The 17,195-nt window shown below is 41.5% G+C and overlaps 1 protein-coding gene across 2 annotated transcripts; it reads left to right on the forward strand.

Moving 5' to 3' along the window:
* Positions 1 to 996: 996 nt before the first annotated feature.
* LOC145426263 (uncharacterized) lies at positions 997 to 4,023 on the forward strand. 2 transcript variants are annotated; one of them, XM_080299891.1, is made up of 7 exons: positions 997 to 1,264; positions 1,878 to 1,912; positions 2,048 to 2,184; positions 2,338 to 2,385; positions 2,788 to 2,865; positions 3,007 to 3,060; positions 3,150 to 4,023. In XM_080299891.1, the coding sequence occupies exons 3-7, from the start codon at positions 2,050 to 2,052 to the stop codon at positions 3,345 to 3,347; spliced, it is 513 nt and encodes a 170-aa protein (XP_080156017.1). In that variant the 5' UTR covers positions 997 to 1,264; positions 1,878 to 1,912; positions 2,048 to 2,049; the 3' UTR covers positions 3,348 to 4,023. The 2 variants fall into 2 exon arrangements, with proteins under 2 accessions (XP_080156017.1, XP_080156016.1); XM_080299890.1 differs by having other exon boundaries at positions 1,139 to 1,264; positions 1,883 to 1,912.
* The last annotated feature ends 13,172 nt before the right edge of the window (positions 4,024 to 17,195 follow it).

The following is a 17,195-nucleotide window of genomic DNA, read 5'->3' on the forward strand; positions in this document are numbered from 1 at the left end:
ATCATCACATTAGAAAGTTATAGTAAAGAAAATGATTGACACCAAGAAAAGAAGCAAAATCTGGAACCATTTCAATTTTATTGACAATACATAGGCAGAATGTACAGTCTGCAAGAAAAGGTTATCATATAGAGCCGGCTCCACAAACAGCCTGCACAGGCACCTGAGAACTGTCCACCCATCAGTGCATTGGGAAGATAAAACGCAGTCAGTTGAGTTTGATAGTAATAAAGATGCCTATTGCAACTGTTGCTGCTGCTGCATCTACAGCATCTTGCGCTATATCACCACCACCACCTATACCAAACCAGAGCTCTATTAGTTTTTGCAGAGGTCTGTGACCCCAGCAAGACAGAACTCAATTGATGAAGACCTGGCAAAGATGATTGCACTTGATTTCAAACTATTTCAGCTGTGGGTGTTAAAGGATTCAGAAAGTTTATTCATGCACTGAATCCTATGTATGCAATTACAAGCAGGAAAACACTCTCCCAAAAATCATCCCACGCCTATGTGACAGAGAACGTGCATCTTCTTTTTTGTTTTGCATATTGATTTATATTTTATTGTGTTGTGGTTTGCAGTGTTTTGTGTTGTTTTCCTTGAAATTTGTTTAAAAGGAAAAGGCTGAATTAAATTAGTTAAAATAGTTAAAAGTAGAAATGTAAATAGTTGTTTTTTGTATTTTATGTGTATTTTGTGTTTTTTGTACTTTATAATTTATTTTATACATTTTATGTGGAGTGAATGAGTAAAAGTATATAATAAACATAAATAAATAAAAAACTTTTTTTACATTAGTAATTCATTGTCTGCACAATTTTATATTGCTGTTGATAATAAATTAATTAAAGCAACAAAGTCGAAAGAGCCAGGTTAGGGTTTTCTTTTTTTGGATAGGCGAGCCGAAAGAGCCGGTTCTCTAAAAAGAGCTGGAATTCCCATCACTACAAGCGTATTGTTGGGTAATTGCTAGTGAGCTGAGCTGAGCTAACTGTGTTTGTGTTTGCTGTCTTCAGGAGGAAGGGCGAGACGGAGAGACTGGAGGAGAGATTCACGGAGTTTGGGGAATTTATTGTACACTGACGCATTGCCACACACCACGGGAAAAGGGAGTGCCACGAAGCAAGATTTGCACTGTGGATTGTTGTTTACTCATTTCTTCACAGTAAAAAATAGCACTGATCTACTGTACCGAGGGGTCCGAGTCTGGGTCCGCTAACCACTTCTGACTAGTACAACACATCAGATCGTCGCAAAGCAGGTAAGATCAGTAACATAAAATATGATGCTTGCAAAGTGTAACATTAAAATTTGTTCCAGTGTGTGTATGTGTCAGTTTCTTATTTATGTTATTGACATGGTGTTTTCTTAACCTAATAGATTCTTTTAATCCTAACAGTGATGGCAGAAGCAGCTACCAAAACAACAGATCTTATTTGACTTGTAACTCATCAGTGACACCCTGGAAAATAGAATGAGCAAAATTCATGAACAAATATGTAATAATACATAAAGTTTTATATGATCTTAATAGTTATTGTTTTGTAGGCTGTTTTGTTGTTTTTGATTTAGAAATTAATAATTTTACTACTATAAAAACTCATCATCTAAGTAGACAAACTATCTACTAATGTACATATATTATTTACTAAAACTAAAATGTTATAAAACTTATTGTTTGCAAGCTGCTGAAAATCTGGGACCAATAACTAATGGGTCTCTATTCCTATAAAGTGGACCAGAAAAAGGTTAGTTCAGTCAAAATGAAAGTAAAACTGCAGCTAATGCACGTGAGATGAAAGAAAGTGAAAGGACAACAGAGTATAGAGAACCTTTCAAACACGCTACCTCATTGTGTTTTCATTCTTTACCAGCACAGAACATCAGATCGTCGTCCATTCCCAAACAGGTAAGATCAGTAACATAAAATATGATGTTTGCAAAGTGTAACATTAAAATTTGTTGCCGTATGTGTGTGTGTCAGTTTCTTATTAATGTTATTGACATGGTGTCTTAACCTAATGGGTTCTTTTAATTCTAACAGTGATGGCAGAAGCAGCTACCAGAACAAGAGGGCGAACTTGCTTCAGATTCATCAAGTGCTTGTTTGTCTTTATAATTCTGTTCATCTTATCTCTTCTGTGCCTTATTTTCATGGCAATCTGGGCCAAGGACCAAGTGGTAAATTCCTCCTTTGTCAATCTCTTGATGTGGTAGTAATTACAGGATTATTTGCACATACATGTAAATTCTTCCACCAATTAAAAGCTCATTAAATGTTGGAATTGCTCCCTTTTTATAATGGGTTATAAAAGCCACTATTGTTCTCTCAAGTTTCAGCAAATACTGAAAAGAGTAAGCGAAGAAGTTGACAAACACAAGGTGGGTCAGTTTGCAAGTTTCTCACAAGGCTTTAAAAGTCTGTTATGTGTGTTGACAGAAAAAAAAAACATTATTAAAAGTATTTTCTGTATTAATTATTAATAAACATATTATGAAGCCATCAAATTTAGGTTATTTGTGGGGTTATTTTTTGCTTGTGATAATTTTTATTTTTATCTACCTTTACCCTTACCATTACCTTCTTGGCTACTGTTAACTGAATGCTCAGACAATGCCATTGGTCAGTTGCAATGTTGGTCCTGGACAAATATATGTTGCAACGACAACAACACAGTAATATCAGATTATGCAAAAGTCATACAAGTACGGTATTTCTCTGTACTTACTACACTACTCAGTATAGTCGGGTAAATTTAATTGTACTATTTTTCTTTCCATTAGGAAGATGGCGTGTATAGAACAGCTGAAATCACAAAAATATTTGATCTCGCAAGTTCACTGGATAACAAGGAAAAACTGGTAAATTAAAATCTACCAATTTCTTAATATTGAATATATATATATTGTAACATAAATATTACCTTCCTGTTTGATTTATGTTCCTTTTCTGTTGTTTATATTCTGTAACACATGCACTATGTTCTGTTCCTTTCCTTTCAGGAAATATTCAAGGAAACCCTTCAAACAGCGATAGAACAGGAAGAGAGACTGAAGGTGGGTCAGTCAGTCTCAAGTTTATTCCCAGAAAGTCTATAATATGAGTAGAAATACTATATGTGAAAAGTTTTATTTTTCTCCTTTAGGAAGAATCCAAGTACAGAGTGACAATGGCCTCAAAACAATTCAATGAAGAAATGAAGGAACTTTTTCCTCAATTGGTAGAAGCAATGCTATTATCATATGATTCTCCACCACTCCAGGAAATGGTTGACATTACATTTCACATGTTAAAAAAAACCAAAACTTACATAGTCAAGAAGCTGGATTTGCTGCAAGAATAGAGAAAGGAGTAAATGACAGGAGTAAATGATGAGCTTCAGAAAATTGTAAGAGAAACAATAAATTGAACTTGTTTCTCTTTTCATTTGTTGACCTATGTAACGTATATCATGTATTTGTGAAAGGACATAATCTGAATTGTTTTTGTGACTTTCTCTAATTGTATACTTCTTAACTGCGTAAGATCTTGTCCTATAATGTTCCCTGAGTGATATTATAAAGTGAAAAGCTTCACTCCTGGTGTGAGGCCGAAGCAAGAGCACAGTTGAGCTCTTCAGTCTTGATGGAATAATGACTGCAGTACTGAAACCTGGATCCTTGTGTAGGCAGCACAACTTGTCAGTTTGTTGCAGTTATTTAGGTTCCAGTGTCGCACTTGTTTAGGCTGTGTTTAACTCACAAAGAGATCAGAAAACGGCGAACCTTCGTAGTGTATGATCAGTTTTCTGTTCTGAAGCTAAACCTGAGGTTTCCAAATCTAGCTTGTGCTTCCACATGTATGATCTGGTGTTGGCAGCATATAACCAATCACAGACATGAACAGGTCTACTGGCAAGTTGTAATAATAATATTTTGATAATATAATATTTTGATCATATTAGCTAATGTGATCAAAACAAAACAAAAATGTTTTGATCACATTACACAAGTATATTAAACACAGAAACACAAATAGTACATTGTGTGAGTGTGTGTGTTTGTTGATGTTTAATTTACTTATTTACTTAGAAGCGTTTTTCTGATTAGGAAAATACTGCTACAGTGTATACCATTACATATTAACATATATTAATTTAGGTAATAAAAATTCTTAGTGATTTATGTCAATAAAGGATTTGTAACTGCGCAAAATGTGACATTTATGGGGAAATAAAGCGGTTGTGGCTACTTGGTTCTTATAAACTTGAACGGTACAGTTCTGTCATGAAAGTCCAATCAGTATCAAACAATTACAATTCAAGAAATATAATTATATTGTTTATAATGGCCTTTTTCCCATAAATTTAGCATAACATGGTCATTTTTAATGTGGTCATTATCTCATAATTATGACATAATTCATGAAATATATGAATGATTAATGGATTAAGTTATTTAGTTCAACACGAAGGTACTGACTAAGTCTCTGGCTTTATGTCATTGAAAGTTTAATGTATGGATGAACTGAGCCGTTGTAATCACTGATTAAAGAGGTTGAAATTTGAATAATACATAAACATATTTATGAAAATCTCAATCTAAACATTTGTGAATATTGTTTTGAGTGGTGAGTACGGTGTGCTCAATACACACCCATGCAGAGAGCTAATATTGAGTATGATGATGGAGGACAAGACACTGGGAATTTCCACAGACTGAGGCTTGTCTGTCAAGAATTCCAGCACCAGTGGTCTGAGTCCCAACAATAAAAGTGGCTAGTGTCTGTGGATTGATGGTATTACGCGAAATTAAAGTCCAGAAAGAGTAGTCAGACATATGCACTACAAATCAAAACTGTAGACACACCTTCTCATATAATGGTTTTTCTTTATTTTCATGACTGTTTACATTGTAGATTCTCACTTAAGGCATTATTACAATTTTTTTATTTACTACATAATTCCATATGTGTTTATTCATAGTTTTGACTCAAAACATGTTTTATATTTTAGATTATTCAAAATAGCATCCCTTTGCTTTGATTACTGCTTTGCACACTCTTGGCATTGTCTCTATGAGCTTCATGAGGTCATCACCTGAAATGGTTTTCCCACAGTCTTGAAGAAGTTCCCAGTTCCTGTTGAAAAATAAATGATGGTCCAACTAAAAGCAAACTGGATAGGATGGCATGTCGCTGCAGGATGCTGTGGTAGCCATGCAGGTTCAGTCTGCATTCAGTTTTAAATAAATCTCCAACAGTGTCACCAGCAAAGCACCACCACACCTTCACACCTCCTCCATGCTTCACGGTGGGAACCATGCATGTAGAGACCATCTATTCCCCTTTTCTGCATCGCACAAAGACACAGTGAGTGGAACCAACAATCGCAAATTTGGAGTCATTAGATTAAAGCACAGATTTCCACCGGTCTAATGTCCATTCCTTGTGTTTCTTGGCCCAAACAAATCTCTTCTGCTTGTTACTTTTCCTTAGTAGTGGTGTCTTAGCAGCTATTTGACCACAAAGGCCTGATTCCTCTGAACAGTTGATGTAGAGATGTGTCTGCTACTGGAACTCTGTGTGGCATTTATCTGGGCTCTAATCTGAGCTGCTGTTAACTTGTGATTTCTGAGGCTGGTGAATGATAAATGTATCCTCAGCAGCAGAGGTGACTCTTGGTCTTCCTTTCCTGGGTGGTCCTCATGTCAGCCAGTTCTGTCATAGCGCTTGATAGTTTTTGCGACTGCACTTGGGAACTAACTCAGAGTTTTAGCAATTTTCCAGACTGACTGACCTTCAGTTCTTAAAGTAATGATTCTTTTTACTGATGTGATTGGTTCTTACCATAATAAGAATTCTAACAGCTGTCAAATATGACTGTCAGCTGTGTACAGTGGCGGTCTTAGCCTGTTTGGTGCCCTGGGCGAACACCCCCACTGGCACCCCCCCACCCTGTTCCCCCGGTACCCTCCACCCCACACCCATTGTACATACATATAAAATATATTGTACTGTAAAAACTGTTGTTGGAACCATACTGAATTTAACCAGATAAACATAAACACACACACATAGATATATAGATATATATATGAAGAGAGAGAGAGTATGCATAGTATGCAAACGGCTTACAAACAGCCATCATAATTCATCAGACAATGAGAATAGGACAAATCAACAACTGACAATGACTAATTAATATTGTGCTGAACACAGTCCAAAAGATTCAGTAAGCTACATCAGTGTCCACTGTTTATTCTCATAGCCAAGTGGCTAACAAAAGTAAACTGACGTTTTCACTATCCCTACTAATTAATGTTATCTTGTTGTATCTCTGTTGTGATCAGTGCTATCCTCTATGCTGTTGAATGCTGTGGCAGCAGTTTGAGGGTCACAGATGCCAACAGACTAAATAAACTGATCCACAAGGCCAGTAATGTGTTGGGGGTGGAGCTGGACTTCCTTGGGGTGGTGTCTGAGAGGCAGATGTTGTCCAAGATAAGGAAAATCATGGAAAATACCTCCCACCCACTCCATGACGGACTGGCTAGTCGCGGGAGCACGTTCAGTGAGAGACTGAGATTACCAAAAGCACCACTGAACGACACAGGAAATCATTCCTGCCTGTGGCCATTTCCCCTTACAACTCCTCCATCTAACACACTGTAAACACTGCAATAGTTAGACCCTTTTTACACACACTCTTTTCTACTCCGTAATATTCTTGTCAATGTTCTTGATATATATTTATAATCACCTCTGTTAATCCTTGATATTTATAATTGAGTGATCTATATATATTAGTGCTATTTCTTAAATGTGGAAAATCTGTAACATAATGTATTGTTTGTAGTTTAGTCTGTTACTGTTACTATTTTTACCATTTCTTCTTGGAGCAACTGTAACCCACATAATTTTCTTAGGGGTTAATGAAGTATTCTGATTCTGATTGTTTCAGGACACATGACCTGCCATTATCCAATGACACATCTGCTTTCCAGTATCTTTTGCTCGTTTCTTTTCTTCTTCTTTTCTCTTTTTTTCTAAACTGAGCACCTGATGGCTTTGAACTTTTCTTGTCCTCCAGTATGAACACACATCCCCCAACCCGAGAACCACAACAACATAACCTAATAGATCTACACCCTAGTTCACAGATATGCTTTGTCTAGGATTCAAATAATTTACAACCTTTTTACAATTTACAAAGACTTGTTTTAAAAGTGGACAGTGAAGGGGCCTGTCTAACATGCAAGAGCAAGTTATTCCATAATTTAGGAGCAACAATAGACAAGGCCCTGTCACCTCTGAGCTTCCTCCTGGATCTTGGTACTTCCAGGATTCCAGGATTCATCCCTACACACCGACTGGGTGTGTAGGGATAAAGAAGCTCAGAGAGGTAAGGGAGGGCAAGTCTGTGAAGACATTTAAAAATAAACATAAGAATTTTAAAATGAACTCTAAAAGACATAGGCAACTAGTGCAATGAGGCCAGGACAAGGGTTGACCAACCTATAACAGCAAAACATGTGCAAGTAAGGGAAAAAGAGTTTAAGGTTGTTATGTTCTGCTGTTCACAATTAAACACGTATCCACGTCCTTCCTTCCTGATCATTTCTACGAGTCTAACAAAGAGTATCACAAAAAACATTTCAGGTGCCTACATCAAGCAGCGCATTGAGAGGTAGGGGTGGGGGAAAAATTGATACTGTGTAGTATCGTGATATTTTGTATTTTCTAATAATGTATTGATACAGGGACAGCAGAAATCAATATTTTATTACAAAAAAGGTTTTTGTGCTCTGACTTCAGAGCATGTTGATCCTTTTTCTGAGCAAGAATCCTGACACTCCTTCACTGTCCAAATGTGTTTAACTTTTTTTGCCAGCAATAAACATGACAGTTTACTTATTTTAATCTAAGACATGTTTTATTTTAATTATGTTTAAAAAAAAATTTATTTAATGTAAAATTATATTTTGTTTTAATTTACTTTCAAATTCTTCAGTTGCTGAAGGAGCTGCATAGTTTTCACAAATTGCATAGTTCAGAATAGCTATAATTGTACCAGATGGTTGCATTCAATTAAGTTGGACTAGACTGTAATACAAACCGTTCAGTTTGTCAACAATAAAACTGACTGAAATGAGAGAAAGACTGAGTGCGAGACTTTGATATTAGATAAAATGAATATTGATAAAGTTTACCTTTATGTACAGAATCTGAATATAACAAAATATTTTAAAAAATTGCAATAATATCGTATCGTGCGTTAAGTATTGTGATAATATTGTATCGTGGGATGTATTGTGATTTCCACCTCTATTGAGAGGAGGTCAAGGGTTTGCAGCGCTGTCAACAAAACTACTTGGCTGGCTACTTTGAGGAATTTTAAAATATAAGGCATATTTAGAGTTATTTATCGAATTGTTCTTTGCTACATAATTCCATATACTGTCATGGTCCTGGGTCGGTGACCCAGTGTTTTTGGTTATGTACTTTTACTTTTGATAGTTTTGTATTTTCTAGCGTTTAGTGGTGTTCCCTCTGGCTGGTGTCTTCCCTGCTTGTGCATTCCCTTAGTGTAGTAGGTCTCTGTGTTTAGTCCGTGTCTCTGAGTCTGTGTCATTACGTGTATGTGTTTCCTGTTTTACTTTGAAGGGCTCTGTCTTATGTCAGTGTGTTCTGTTTACGTTTCCCCTGCCTCGTCAGTTATCATGTATTCCAGGTGTGTTCCCCTCCTGTTTCCCATCCCCTGATTCCTGGCGTGTGTATTTATAGTGTGTTACCGTGTCCTCGTTGCTGGTTCGTCTGTGTTGTTTCCCCTCGGTCTCCCTGCGACTCTCCGTATGTATTTCCCCGGACCTCCCTGCATCTTTGTTTCTGTTTTGTTAGTTTTACCCAGTTTAGGTTCTAGTTTTATGTTCCCAGTGCCATTGTGGTTTGTATTTCCTTTTGTTTAATAAATACTCACCTGCACCTGAGCTGCCGCATTTTGGGTCCTAATATATTCCACATGCCTGCCACACCGGACGTGACAGTACGAACCAGCCACCATGGACCCAGCGGCAGTAAACCCGTCCAAGGAGCTCCGGGACAACATTACGTATAATGTGGAGATTCTCCTTGGGCTTTGGCTAGAGAACCCTCCGGAGGAGCTTCGCCGCACCGTGGAAAGCCGGCTACTTGCCTACCATGGCTTCTGAAGTCGCTTCCTCCGACCATGGAGGCTTTTCTCCGGCACACACCTCACCTTCTCTCAGCCACTCCTGCCTCGCTGCCCGACTCACCGGATGTGATCTTGCCCGTCGGAGCCGTCTGCGGGGAGGAAACGTCGATCGCGCCACCGGTGCGGCACCCCACAGCCGGACGTTCGGACTTCCAATTCGCCGGCTGTGGTGAGTGAGGACTCTTTTCCGTTTTCGGACTGTGTGACTATTCATTCAGGGGCTGTGTTCTGTGCGGCAGATGATTATGTGAACAGCTTATCGCCTGCCCAGCAGCCGCTCTCAGCTCAGTTAGCTGCCCAGCAGCCGCTCTCAGCTCAGTTAGCTGCCCAGCAGCCGCTCTCAGCTCAGTTAGCTGCCCTGCAGCCGCTCTCAGCTCAGTTAGCTGCCCAGCAGCCACTCTTAGCTCTGTCACCAGTGTCAGCAGCTCAATCGCTCTCCACTCAGTCTCCTGTTCCCCCAGGGACACCTGTAGTAGTCTCCTGTTCCCCCAGGGACACCTGTAGTAGTCTCCTGTTCCCCCAGGGACACCTGTAGTTCAGTCTCCAGTGTCTCCAGTGCCACTTTCAGTTCAGTCTCCAGTGTCTCCACTGTCACCCTCATTTCAGTCTCCAGTGTCACCCTCATTTCAGTCGCCAGTGTCACTTTCAGTTCAGTCTCCAGAGCCTCCAGTATCACTTTCAGTTCAGTCTCCAGAGCCTCCAGTGTCACTTTCAGTTCAGTCTCCAGAGCCTCCAGTGTCACTTTCAGTTCAGTCTCCAGAGCCTCCAGTGTCACTTTCAGTTCAGTCTCCAGTGCCTCCAGTGTCATTTTCAGTTCAGTCCCCAGCACCTCCAGTGTCGCCTGTAGTTCACGCTCCAGCGCCTCCAGTGTCGCCTGTAGTTCAGGCCCCAGCGCCTCCAGTGTCGCCTGTAGTCCAGGCCCCTGCGCCTCCAGTGTCGGCTGTAGTTCAGGCCCCAGCGCCTCCAGTGTCGCCTGTAGTCCAGGCCCCTGCGCCTCCAGTGTCGGCTGTAGTCCAGGCCCCTGCGCCTCCAGTGTCGCCTGTAGTCCAGGCCCCTGCGCCTCCAGTGTCGCCTGTAGTCCAGGCCCCTGCGCCTCCAGTGTCGCCTGTAGTCCAGGCCCCTGCGCCTCCAGTGTCGCCTGTAGTCCAGGCCCCTGCGCCTCCAGTGTCGCCTGTAGTCCAGGCCCCTGCGCCTCCAGTGTCGCCTGTAGTCCAGGCCCCTGCGCCTCCAGTGTCGCCTGTAGTCCAGGCCCCTGCGCCTCCAGTGTCGCCTGTAGTCCAGGCCCCTGCGCCTCCAGTGTCGCCTGTAGTCCAGGCCCCTGCGCCTCCAGTGTCGCCTGTAGTCCAGGCCCCTGCGCCTCCAGTGTCGCCTGTAGTTCAGCTTCCAGTATCGCCAGTTTCACTCATTCACTCCATACAGGGAGAACGACTTATTTCTACTCAAGGTGTTTTTCATGGTTTAGCCGCCATTGGCACAGTTTGCCACTCCAGGGCTTCCCCAGAGGCTAGGTCTCAGTCCCCAGGTGATTCTGGACCCCTGAAGTTTAAGCAGCCACCTGAGAACTGCACCATGTCAGCGTTGCCTGGGCAGAGCCAGAGCTCAGTGCATTGCCAGTCGCCTTTATGTTAGCTAGTGGACTCCATGCCTGCTGGCTTTGTGATGGCTTCTGCTGGGTGGTCCATGGGACTGCTCCGGCCTTCGTCTCGTGTCTCCGCTGGAGGGTCCGAGGGACTCCGGCTTCCACGCCGTCGCCTGTAGCGCCACCATCTCCAGCTGGAGCGCCCTCATCATCCTCGCCTGCAGCGCCCTCATCATCCTCGCCTGCAGTGCCCTCATCGTCTACTGTCTCCGCTGGAGGGTCCGAGGGACCGCTCCGGCGCCACCGTCTCCGGCTTCCACGCCGCCGCCTGCAGCGCCACCGCCTCCGGCTGGAGCGCCATCACCTGCAGCGCCACCGTCTCCGGCTGGAGCGCCGTCACCTGCAGCGCCCTCATCATCCTCGCCTGCAGCGTCCTCATCATCCTCGCCTGCAGCGTCCTCATCATCCTCGCCAGCTGCAGCCTCATCATCCACGCCAGCTGCAGCCTCATCATCCATGCCAGCTGCAGCCTCATCATCCACGCCAGCTGCAGCTTCTGCTTCGCCTGGCCCGGCCTCCGAGTCTTCAGTCTCGTCTGGTCCAGCCTCAGTGTCTTCAGTCTCGTCTGGTCCAGCCTCAGTGTCTTCAGTCTCGTCTGGTCCAGCCTCCGTGCCTTCACCCTCGCCTGGTCCAGCTTCTGCCTCTGGGTCTGCAGTTAACTGGCCACGTTCCAGGCTATTGGTCGGGCGCCATGGCCGTCATGGGCGGCCCCCAGACCCCCTTTGCCTGAGTCGCCGCCATTGCCGTCCGCACGGTCAGCCCCTTGAACTGCCACATCGCCGCCGTTGCCGTCCGCATGGTCGGCCCCCTGAACTGCTTCCTCATTGCTGCCGTTGCCGTCCGCACGGTCGGCCCCCTGAACTGCCTGCTCATCGCTGCCGTTGCTGTCCGCACGGTCGGCCCCCTGAACTGTCTGCTCATCGCCGCCGTTGCCGTCCGCACGGTCGGCCCCCTGAACTGTTTCCACATCGCCGCCGTTGCCGTCCGCACAGTCGGCCCCGTGAACGGTCCGGACTCCTGTGTTGTCGGCCCCCGGGCTGGCCCCCAGAGGTGTTCTGTTTTGAACTTTGTTTTCTTGAGTTCTGGTGTGTGTGTGTGGTTTTTTTTGTTTTTTGTTTTTTGTTTTTTCCCTTTCTGATTTTGGACTCGTGTTTTGTTTTTTGTTTTGACTATCTAGTGCTCCTGTTTTTGTTTTGCCCCAAGCCCTCCTTCCTGGACCCCCGCCGCCCGCCCTGGTCAGGTTGTTTACTGTTTTTTCTGGATGATTTTGTTGAGCTGTCTGGAGCCAGCCCTTGAGGGGGGGAGGGGGGGTACTGTCATGGTCCTGGGTCGGTGACCCAGTGTTTTTGGTTATGTACTTTTACTTTTGATAGTTTTGTATTTTCTAGCATTTAGTGGTGTTCCCTCTGGTTGATGTCTTCCCTACTTGTGCATTCCCTTAGTGTGGTAAGTCTCTGTGTTTAGTCCGCGTCTCTGAGTCTGTGTCATTACGTGTATGTGTTTCCTGTTTTACTTTGAAGGGCTCTGTCTTATGTCAGTGTGTTCTGTTTACGTTTCCCCTGCCTTGTCAGTTATCATGAATTCCAGGTGTGTTCCCCTCCTGTTTCCCATCCCCTGATTCCTGGCATATGTATTTATAGTGTGTGTTACCGTGTCCTCGTTGCTGGTTCGTCTGTGTTGTTTCCCCTCGGTCTCCCTGCGTCTCTCCGTATGTATTTCCCCGGACCTCCCTGCATCTTCGTTTCTGGTTTGTTTTGTTAGTTTTACCCAATTCAGGTTCTAGTTTTATACTCCCAGTGCCATTGTTGTTTGTATTTCCTTTTGTTTAATAAATACTCACCTGCATTAGAGCTGCCGCATTTTGGGTCCTAATATATTCCACACGTCTGCCACACCGGACGTGACATATACATTGCTTCATATAATTGATGTCTTCAGTATGTATCTACAGTATAGAAAGCAAAATTTAAAAAAATCATTAAATAAGAAGGTGTGTCCGGACTGGACTTTTGACCGGTAGTGTATATCCCTTCCTTGAGAGCAGTGTGATGTGACGTGAAAGAAATAAAAGCTTGTTTGCAGTTATTTCTGCCAAGGGTGGCACAACAGTAAGGCTTAGGGGCGGTTACTTTTTCACACAGGGGCAGGAAGGTTTGGATAGCTTTTTTTTTTTTTCCATTAAGAAGTGAAGGTTTTATTTAGAAACAGCATTTCGTATTTACTCTGGTTATCTTTGTGTAATAATAACATAATGGTGATTCCTTACTGCTAGAGGTAACACAGTGTCCCACTGCAACCAGCAGCAACCAAATGCAAGCGCACACACACACACACACACACACACACACACACACACACACACACACACACACACACACACACAATGCTGAGGCTAATTATGGAAGTGGACACAGCTTTGAGAATAGGACAGAGGTGTAAATAATCAGGATATTCAGAAGGGGGAGGCAAGACTCAAAGCAAGACAGCAGAATAACAATAAACTCATTAACACTAAACAGTAGCCTAAAAATACTAAAATATAAAAAAAAAAAACATTTGAGTATTACATATCAGTCTTCAACCTAAAATGTACATAATGTAATAATGTATTACTGCTATGTCCTCTGCTACTAATGTATAACACAGATGATTGATATCAACAGTCTTGTTGACTCTGTCAGTGCCCTGACTGCGTGTTATAAATCCTTCATATCTAATAAAAATAATGAATGTATAAATGCATTTTTTTACAATTAGTGTTGAGGGAATTTCCAACTTATTGGTTAAAAGTAACACACTCAAAGACAAGATAATGATCTACACCATAGGTGTCAAACTCTGGCCCGCGGGCCAAATTTGGCCCGCAGCCTAATTACATTTGGCCCGCGAAGCCATACCAAATTACTATTAGAGCTGGCCTACTGGTATTATACAGCTAATATATATATTGTTTAGTATTAAGCTTTGCTTGTTCCATATTCAGTTTTTCAGCAAAACGTGTTTGAGTCCATAAGAAAAGATTCATTCTTATATCTGGAGGAATAAATATATTTCAATAAATATTAATGTTAGCCCGCGACTTTATTCCAGTTTTGAATTTTGGCCCACTGTGTATTTGAGTTTGACACCCCTGATCTACACCAACACTAGATTTTACAAAATAAAAAGACCAACCATATATTTGTGTTCAAGTTTTAGTAGAAAATAATAAAAATAAGAAGAGGATACTGAAAGCATTCATATATATATATATATATATATATATATATATATTTTTTTTTTTTTTTTTTTTTCAAAATGGGAGACGCCCCCAAGGGTGGTGGAGAATGACCGAGCTAAGATCCTGTGAGACTTCCAGATACAGACGGACAAAATGGTGGTGGCTAACCAACCGGACATAGTGATGGTAGACCAACTCAATCACTTCGGCCGTAGTGATCGATGTAGCGGTTCTGAATGACAGCAATATCAGGAAGAAGGAACACGAGAAGCTGGAGAAATACCAAGGGCTCAGAGAAGAGCTCGAGAGGATGTGGAGGGTGAAGGTAACGGTGGTCCCCGTAGTAATCGGAGCACTAGGTGCGGTGACTCCCAAGCTAGGCGAGTGGCTCCGGCAGATCCCGGGAACAACATTGGAGATCTCTGTCCAGAAGAGCGCAGTCCTGGGAACAGCTAAGATACAGCGCAGGACCCTCAAGCTTCCAGGCCCCTGGTAGAGGACCCGAGCTTGAAGGATAAACCGCCCGCAGGGGCGTGCTGGGTGTTCATATATATATATGGCGGATTCATTCACGTTAAAGCGTTAATTTTGACAGCACTAGTATATTTACATAGTGTTAAATATATGCTAATAATTATCATTTTTACACATCAACACAAATCCTTATGCTCACGAGGATACAATCATTGTTTAAGTTGTTTAGATTTATGAAAATAAGATCAAAAAACAAGAAAGCATCTTCTAAGCAACTGTCATAGTGATTGTGCTGTAGAAACAAGTGCAGGTGAAAATGGAGGGTACAAAGCTACAAGTGTGACTGCCTGTAAATCCCTTTGTTACCTGCTGTAGATCAACCTATAGTTGCTGAGCTGGAGTCAACATGCACTCCACTACATAATTCTGGATTGGCTAGCTTTTTGTTAGCATTCTGTCTGTGTACATGTTTTCAAACAGCTGAAGTTGTGGTAGCAATATTATAAAGATTGTTCCTATCTTGACGCAGTTTACATTTTACCATCATACATTGCTAGTAATGTCCATGTATCCACTTCTCAACCATTTTCCTTCGCCTGCACTTGAACTGATTGTAGCAGTGCAAGAAGAAAATAACATATTCATCCAATTTTTTTCTTTTAACATTTGATATGTAGATGTGGAGATTGCATGTATCCCTTTGGCTGTGTAGGTGTGCTCCGTGTATCCCAAATGGGTTATGGAAAGAGAACAAGAATGTGGAGCTGCTTAAACATTCTATTTGTATTGAAGTGAAAGTTATCTGTATTCATGTCAATATAAAATATTTACCAAAGTATCTGGGGGGCCTTACAAGGTTGCTGGCTTGCTTGGTTGAAAAGCTAACGTGTAGCCACCCAGGAGAAATAAAGAAAACCAAAGATCATGTGGATAACTATGACAATATGTGAACTGTCACAGTGTGACGATATATGATATAGCAAGATACATATTTATTTGTAAAAACAATTACAGTAACAGTTACAGTCACTGCAAGTCACCATAGGCTCTTTAATGGTTGGAACTTTACAACATACATTTATTGTTATTTGTAGTATGTAAAACTCAAGCAAGTAAAACATGTCCTCTTTCTTCAAATTTCAGAAAAACAAAGAACATGAGAAAGAAGCAAAAGAAATGGTGAGTCATTAGGTCTCATGTTGATCACGTTTTCAATAAAGTTTGGTCACACATACAGGCGATAAACAAAGAACTAAACTGTGAACTCAAAAAATTGGATTTCCTATTAGAATGTTTTTAGTGATGTGATACACTGCACATTGAGAGAACTGCAACTTATTTAAGTGTCGGGCTACAATATACACAATACAGTCAACAGAAATTGATGTGTTAAAAAATATTTTCTACAACAAGGAGGATACGAACACATGAGGAAAAAATTATTTAAAAGTATTTAAGCTCGACAGCAACTTTTTACAACAATGCTCCAGTTCATTGGATTTTCTGGGTATTCATTCTCTTGAAGTCCAATCGCAGCATCTAAATTCGGTTAAGATCTGGACTTTCCCTGGGAAATAGAAACATCTTGATTTTCTTTTCAGCCATTCTGTTGTAGCTTTGCTGGTGTGCTTTGGATCAGTGTCCTGTTGCATGACCCAATCAGATAGATGGCTTCTGGGATCCTTTAGAGGAATTCATGGTCAACTCTGGGGTGGCCAGGTCCTGTGGCTTCAAAATCAAGCCTAAAGAAACACCCCTCCACCATCGTGCTTGACAGTTGGTTTGAGGACTTTGATTTACCTTATTTTAAAACCTGACACAACCAGAAGATTTTTATTATGTTTTGATATGTACACATATTTACCATTTCTGCATATGTAGCCCTGAAATATGGTAGGCATACTGTCTGTAAAAAGGGTCTCAGAGCTGATGAGGGTGATACATTTAGGTCCATTCCTTTTCACAATTTATGATAATAAATACGATTGAAGATACAATAATTTATTTTATTGTTGACTCTGCTTAACTTGACATTCACAATACTTTAATGTTGTCCAAGCTGTGGTTAATAAGACAATTAATGATTATGAAAACCTTGGCTTTTTTCAATACATGACAAACTTCAAACATTGTGTGTAGGTTGAATGCGTCTATTGTTTGTTTGGTTCTTATGGTTTGGCGCCCTCTTGTGATCTCAGTCAGTATTCTGTGAGCTTTGTCATATCTGACTACCTCAATACAAGTGCTCAGTTAGACGTGCAGTTTTTATTCTAGTAATTCTTTTGGTCAATGTATGGACCAAAATTGGAAAATTATGCATAACATGTCAAAGTTAAAAATAACTTCCATGTTTATTAGAGCACCTTCTCAATCATCGTCACAGCTTTCTTTACTAACATGTTTTTAAAAAAAAAAACATTAACAACTTCTTCACACTCTTTCTTCCCGACATCACACATATTGTTCTAGGTGGTTAGTAAAATGAAACTCAATCACTTAAGTTTTTTTACTCGCTAACACTATCTGTGTTTCCACAATAAGGCAAATGTTGTTACAGAACTCGGAGCCAGCAGCAATTTGCAACAATTGCCAACTGCTGCCAAAAGATGGCAGCAAAATAAAGAATGGATACAAACAGGGAGAAGCT

Source organism: Astatotilapia calliptera, chromosome 3, assembly GCF_964374335.1.
Source record: "Astatotilapia calliptera chromosome 3, fAstCal68.1, whole genome shotgun sequence".
Classification (NCBI taxonomy): domain Eukaryota; kingdom Metazoa; phylum Chordata; class Actinopteri; order Cichliformes; family Cichlidae; genus Astatotilapia; species Astatotilapia calliptera.